Source organism: Eleutherodactylus coqui, chromosome 12 (assembly GCF_035609145.1).
Source record: "Eleutherodactylus coqui strain aEleCoq1 chromosome 12, aEleCoq1.hap1, whole genome shotgun sequence".
NCBI classification, from domain to species: Eukaryota; Metazoa; Chordata; class Amphibia; order Anura; family Eleutherodactylidae; genus Eleutherodactylus; species Eleutherodactylus coqui.
In genome coordinates this window covers 52,278,044-52,285,474 of record NC_089848.1, presented here as the reverse complement: position 1 = coordinate 52,285,474, position 7,431 = coordinate 52,278,044, and the positions used below count along the sequence as shown (strand labels likewise).

General features: G+C 50.2%; 1 protein-coding gene across 1 annotated transcript; it reads left to right on the top strand.

The window, feature by feature from the left end:
* Positions 1-807: 807 nt before the first annotated feature.
* On the top strand, positions 808-7,087 carry RPL15 (ribosomal protein L15). Its single transcript, XM_066585542.1, has 4 exons — positions 808-895; positions 1,221-1,400; positions 3,309-3,445; positions 6,735-7,087. Exons 2-4 carry the CDS (start codon positions 1,229-1,231, stop codon positions 7,038-7,040), a joined length of 615 nt encoding a protein of 204 aa, XP_066441639.1. The 5' UTR covers positions 808-895; positions 1,221-1,228; the 3' UTR covers positions 7,041-7,087.
* The last annotated feature ends 344 nt before the right edge of the window (positions 7,088-7,431 follow it).

Genomic DNA, 7,431 nt, shown 5'->3' with positions numbered 1-7,431 from the left:
GCATGTAAGAGGTTAAACAGACAAGATCTGAGGTTTCTCCTCTCCTGGCAGTTACAGCAGGAGCCTGGCTGTCAGTAGTCTGCCAAGCCACATATGTGCAGGTCTACAGCCCATTAGTGAGGTTAGTAAAAAGGCGTATTGCCGTCACTAAGGGGTTAATGTTCACTTGTTAAGTAAAATCCGCAGTGAACTAACGAGATCCTCCAGCTTCCCATCCTTCTATCATTGGTCTATACCGGCCTCTGACCGGGTCGGTGCGGTTCTGCGTCCACATCACCGCTGCACACCTGTCCGCGCAGGATAAACTGCATCAACGAAATCGCAACGCGCGCCGCCATTGTGATACTCCGATCTTCAACCCTGCTCTTTGGTTGTAGCGCAGCTAGCGGGCACCGATGATGCTCTGTGGAGGGTGCTCTGGTAATGATGAACAGCCAGAGCACCTGCTTGCAAAAAGTACAGTACAATACGCCGATGTGTGCACACAAAAAATAATGGCTTGTTCCTCAAACACAGCGCTCACGCGTGTGCAAATATGTCTGCCCTCGTGGGACGAAGGTGTAAATGTAATATAGAAGTGAAAAGTAGGGCACCGGAGAGGAGCTGGGTGAACACACCACGGACTACAAGTCCCAGAGTGCCCGCAGCTCCCAGTTGTACCGCCAGCATATTAACATCTTCATCAGCACTTCTGCCCTAATCACCAATTAGGTTGCTGGAATTGTGAAACAGCCAATCCAAACAACCAATCAGGTTGCTGGAACTCATACTCTCTGCTTTGGACTACATTTCCCAGCAGCCTTTGCGCGAGAGACAGGAAGTCATCATCCCCTCAGCCTTGTCATAAGGCATTCTGGGTAAAATCCTCCTTCCTTTCCGGCTGCCGAGCCATCAGGTAATGGCGTCCTCCTCTTCCCCTCTGACATGTCTTTTTCATCTATGTCCATCCGGCTCGGTGTGCCGCGGTATCGCCGTGTGTCTGCCGGGCCCCGTCGTCCTCCCGCGGCTGCACCGCCTCGTCGCTCATGTAGGCGGCTCCCTGGCCGCTTTGGTGGGGATGCAGCCGTTTGATGAGCGGAGGCCTCCGCAGCGGCCTGGTAGTAGTCTGGCGGCCGCCTGTTGCCTCACGCCTGCCGGATGGGTCTGCGGCCTGTAGCGGTGGTCCCCCTTTAGCGCCCCCTGCTGACTGCTTTGCCCATACATGTGTTCTCTCCCCGCAGGTGACACGATGGGCGCCTACAAGTACATGCAGGAGTTATGGAGGAAGAAGCAGTCGGACGTGATGAGGTTCCTGCTGCGCGTCCGCTGCTGGCAGTACCGCCAGCTGTCCTCGCTGCACCGTGCTCCGCGGCCCACCCGCCCCGACAAGGCCCGCCGGCTGGGGTACAAGGCCAAGCAAGGTGCGTATGCTGGTGGCGGGGTCGCCGTCCTGCCAGGAGGGCCGCGCTCACAAGGGGGCGCTGTGGGATCTGCGCACATAATACGCTGTTGCTGCTCGCGTAGATTACGTCGTCTGCGCTTGCCAGAAAGATGGTGGCATGTTCTGCCTTGGGGCGGGCATGCATGCCAGGGTACTGCATGGTGATGCCACGGCATGCTGCCTCATGGGGCTGTCGCTGGCCCTGGTGACATCCGCATGGTGTCGGACGTGAGGCGGTATGGTGGGGCTACGAGTCTCTGGACGCCATTTCTCAGGCGTTTCGGTCTGGCTTCCTCAGGACCGCAGCGGGTCATCCGGCCGGGTGTCATCGGGGTCGGAGGTGTAGTAGGCGGCGTCACTCCCGGTGACTACAGGAGGAGTGAAGTCTGATGCTATCTGCCCCGATGCCGCACTGCCAGCAGGTTGGGCGATCAGCTGAGCGGCAGCGATCACCTATCCTGAGGACGGGTTGTCAGACGTGAGTCCCCAGAAACCCCTGTAAAGATGTCCGCTATCATCACACACAGACCCTCTCCTGACAGTGTTGGGGTCGCCCATAAGAAACATTGGGGGTGCTTCATGCATTTTAAAACTTGTGATTTGCCTGTGTGGTCCCTGTAACGGACTGTCTGGGACTGCTGCTATTGACTACTTATCCTCCGAGTTGGTCACCGGGGATCCCAAGCATCAGCCCCCATCGAATGGCTGTTCAGCAGCCCGCTGTCAGTTCAGACAGCACCGTCCTCATTGCAGTGGTTTGGGTTGGTACTGCAGGCACAGCTTCTATTGAATTTAATGGAAATTGTGCCTGTAGTACCAAACTAGGCCACTACAATGTTGACAGTGCTATCTGCCTCCAATGGCATTCACACTGACAGCAAGGCCACTAATCAGCAGGGATGCCAAGAGGCCGACTTCTGCCAATCAACTACCTATCCTGTGAAGTCCCTAATAGGAGTCCCACTTGGACTGGACGACAGTCGGGTTAACCACTATACAAGTGCGGACGTCACTGCTGCCTCGTGGGCTTCTCGCTCAGCGCTGCCCCTTCTGTGATGCAGGGGGTGTTCACACGCAGCGAGAAGCCCACATGGATTTTTTTTTGCTGACTGAAAGTTGTCGCTGACCAAATGGAAAACTATATTTTTGCACTTACGGGACGATTACTGCTCATTTTCACTTATTTGAATAGATTTTGAGCGATAATCATGTGTAAATGGCTTTAGTCTCAGACAGTCCCTCTAATGACTAACAACCATTGACCGGGCTGTCCGTACTCGGCACTCGCTTCTCATCTGTTCGTTAAAGGGTTTTCCCCACTAAAGACACTCATCTATCCAGTTTTGGTGGTTGTTTGATCACCGAGGGTCCCACTGCTGGGATCCCCACAGATTCTGAGAACGCATGGTGCATGCATGACCACCGCGCCATTTACTTCTATGCACGTGGGTACCTTCCTCCAACCAATAGAAGTGAATGGAGCGGAGGCTATACAAGCACACCGCCGCTTCACTCGGGAATTCGCAGTGCACCGTTCTTGGGATCGGTGGGAGCCCTTGTGTCGGACCCCCAGTCATCAGACATATCGCATCCTGAGTTGTAGCCCCCCTTGTACACTTCTGGGATCGGTGCTCTGCATGTGGCTTTGTCTTTCACCAATGCTGTCGTCATGGTAACTGTTCCCAATGGTGCTCCTAATGCTGCAGACTGACATCTTGCACGTAACGGTCTAAGGAGCTCGGGTTCCCCAAGAAACTGCTAATTACCGGTGTGCGGGGCTGTTCGAGTAACCCCAACTAGGATAATACTTGTCTGCAGATGTGCGATGCTAAATGATGTCTTACCTGGTTTCTGTGCACCTAGTAATGTGTTCCCTTTATACTCTTAGGGTATGTTATCTACCGCATCAGAGTTCGCCGTGGTGGCCGCAAACGCCCAGTACCCAAGGGTGCAACTTATGGCAAGCCTGTGCACCATGGTGTCAACCAGATCAAGTTTGCTCGCAGCCTGCAGTCCGTCGCTGAGGTATGGCATCATCGGACATCAATGTTGAGCTGCTCTGACACGGCAGCTCTGTGGCTTAATCTGCTGTGATGAGCTTTCAGTTCTGGTAATGGGCTCGTCTGCAGGTACTCGTGGGTTTAGCTGATGAGCAGTGGTCTGTTAGGGGGGATCTCAAGTGGCTGTTATGGGGCTGGCCCCCCGTACAAGGAGATGAACAGTTGTGACTGTCCCTTTTACACAGGCCGAGGATCTTATGATTCTTATTTGCCCGACAGAACGAGGAGGTGACGTCATCAATGTGACACATTCAACCAGCAGTGTTTTAAGGGCATAAGTGAAGGACGGCGCTGGCTTTTATTCTGCAAAGAAACTGAAGACAAGCGAGAACCTTGCGATTCTCACTTATTTTTCAGTTGGTTCGTGTTATTAACCAAATGATTATCGTTCAGCTTCGTTTGTTTGAACCATAATATTTCCCCGGGGCTTTAGCGTACGTTCACACGCAGCAGAATTGGTGTGGATTTTCCACAATGGATAATCTGCAACATTGACTTTGATTCGGATCCACCGCAGACTTCACCCCTCAATTGAAAGGGTGGAATCTGCTGCGGATCTTTGTCAAAATCTGCACCAAATGTGTAGGGCTGGGTGACTTTTTAGTGTAGCCTAAATGTTTTTGTTTTTTTTCCCTTTTATATTTTGCTAAACCAAGTGGAACAATCCAGACAATTCTCTTACAAATTCTTCTACATACACAGCTGCTCCATAATATATGCTGATTTTCAAAATTCTCCCTCCGGTTACGTTTTGACCACCCTCACTCTTTAAAGGGGACAATTCTGCTAGTATGTAATATGGAATTCCCAAGCAGCTCATTGTGAAAATATCCTTATTGCAGAACGCCCTGTCCCACTTCTCAGATGGCCAGAAGTGCTTGTATGGCCAGCAGGCCACATGGGTAAAGAACCCAGTGTCAAAACCACATGGGATGCAGTTACTGGCAACTAGCATAGAGGAGGCTTATTGACCTGTAAGAACCACGCAGCAGGCGGCCACATGAGCCCGTGGCAAAGCACTGTGTGAATACACCCTTGGGCAACAGGTCACTCCGTCATTGTAATGGTGTCCCGATTTGTGGCCAACTTGTGTAACCTCTGGCTACAAGCAGTAGGATGTGACCCTGTAGTACCAGCGTTCTCCTCTGCATAACCCGACTTCCTGTGCTGTAAGCACTCCAAAGTGTGGAAGACAGAAGCCGGGTTATGGACAGCTGCGTCCGCCTGTACGGCAGCGAGTTACTGCTTGTAGCTGGAGTTCCAGGGTTGAAGCCTGTGAGTTAGTGAAAAGGGTTACAGCATGGTAGGCTTTCTAACTTCATGCTGGTCTATACAGACTGATGGTCTCGTACCACCAGTCTGACTGCACTCAACACTATGTGGCATGTGATGGTAAAAAACCATTCCCTGCATGGGATGTATTGTGTGACTATAGCTATTACAATGCAAATGCAATACATCTTCAAGTCCAAATCAATCATTGGGTCACCTGTATGGGACTGTAGAGATATACCTCCCAAAGATCTGTATTGGGGGAAAAAATGTCTTGGAGTGTGGTTTTGTGCCGCTTCAGTATGGCGACTACTTTATGTATTGCAGCATCGGAACTGTTGATGTAAATGTTTGAAACAACAACAAAAAAAAAAAATCTGGATCTTTACCACCAGTCATGTTTGGCCACCTATGCACGGGCAAGTCAAACTCCACATGTGGAAACCGGCAGTGGCGTCATTTGCGGAAGGGCCACGGATCGGACAGTTTCCATTGACCACAATGGAAGCTGTGTGTGCGGAATCTGAGCAAAAATGGAGCATACAGTGATTTTTATATGTAGTTGTAGTGTTTTTTTTTTTTTTTTTTTAATCATCCACGAGCAGAAATTGCAACTGGTTTCAGTTTGTAGGCTGTCTGTATTTGCCACAGATGCCCGCTCTGCGATGCAAATCCGCCTGTGTGCTGGCTGCCTTACTGGGGGTCTCCTATCACAGGATATCCCATAAATGTGTGAAGCAGGTTACTCTGGGACCCCACATCTATCTCCATATCTCCAGTACTGTCCAGCTCGCCTGAGGTAGCTGGGATTATAGAGCTGGCTGAACTGGTGGTTTTAAATTTTTTTTTCCATAATTCCCTTTAGAAGTGAAGGAGTTACATAAACAGTGTAATGGTGACCTACACTTTCTGCATATCGGGAACAATAAACTACATCGTCCCTGCGCTGCTGTTCACGTAACTACCCTTCTACTTGGATATAGAACAGTATAGAATAGTCCAATGGGCAGATCCTGTAATCCCGGTGGCTGAGGAGTTGTATTCATCTTGGCAATGTTTAGCTGAGATGGTAATACTGTTATGATGGATGGTGGTGGGGTGCTATTGGGTTTGTAAAGGGAAACTAGTACATATGCAGCTGATTGCTCCAGAGTGGCCCAGGACACTGCAGCCGGTATGCCTAAAGCCCAATGTCCACGGGCAAAATAGAATTAGTAAAACCGCACATGAGTCGCACTCATAGGGAATCATTGAACACCCGCAGGTAACACCTGCGAATGTCATTATGTGTGGGGAAAAACACCCGCAGCATGCTTTATTTTGTGCGGTTTTCCCGCACGGACGGCTCCTGCGGATTCCATGGAAGCCATCCGTGTCGCGGGAAAGCAGGAGTTCAAAAAGTGTGTCTGGCATGCCGAACACATCTACTGGGCAGAAAAAAATCTGGTTGCGACAGAGGGGAGACCCTCGGCATAAATACTCAGTGAGTATTTATTTGGCCTCATGTCTGCGGGGCAAGAGGGACCCACTGGGATTCTGCACAGGAAATCCATGCAGGCCCGAATTCCCCCGTAGACATGAGGCCTGAGTCCGTTAGAGTACATGTCGTCAGGTTTGCCTCCAGACTGCTAGTATCAGGTGTTGTAGGTTTGTAATGCTGGAAGTCTCCTCTTTGGGTCGGCATTACTTGTCAGTTTCAGTACAATATTGTGTTTGTGGGAATTGTCTTCTCTTAACTTAAGCTTATAAAGAATTTTACGAAACTACCAGATGGACAAACCCCGCCACATGTTCACCTACCGTGTAGCTGTCAGTAAATATTCCCTGTGTAAATGCAGCACATTGCCTGTGGGACCCGACCTAAGTAATGGGTCTGTATATCGAATAACTTGTGAAGTTTGGTTTTCTCCTTTTGATGATTATGTGCCTACTGTAAAAGCCAAGTACAGCCTAAATCTGATGGTTTTCCTTTGGATCTCTAGGAGCGTGCTGGCCGTCACTGTGGAGGACTGAGGGTTCTTAGCTCCTACTGGGTTGGTGAGGACTCCACCTACAAGTTCTTCGAGGTCATCCTCATTGACACCTTCCACAAGGCAATCAGACGCAATCCAGACACCCAATGGATCACAAAGGCTGTGCACAAGCACAGAGAGATGCGCGGCCTGACGTCTGCTGGCAAGAAGAGCCGTGGCCTTGGAAAGGGCCACAAGTTCCATCTCACAATCGGTGGCTCTCGCCGTGCCGCCTGGAGAAGACGCAACACTCTGCAGCTTCACCGTTACCGCTAACTGGGATAGTACTTGTACATTTGACACAAATAAAAGTTTTGGACAAATGTTTGGCTTCACTTGTGGTTTTTCTGGATAATGGAAGATATTGCTAAAAGTTCTAGAATGTCACCATGTAAGACTTATGTCACTCTGGGCCTGGAGAAACAAAGATGGCTGCACCGCTTCTCTGACTACTTAATGCAAATTGTGCATTAGTATACATTGGTAGTCTGAGACACTACATGCTGACTGGACTGGCACGGCTCATGTGAACAGCACTGGTTAGTCAAAGTAGCGTATAGTGTGTTAAGGCCCCTTTAGACACTTATCGTTCAAAAGCTGTCTTTTGAACGATAACCATACTTCTGCCCATCATGCACTGTTCGTTCATCGCTCACTTCTAGTTTTC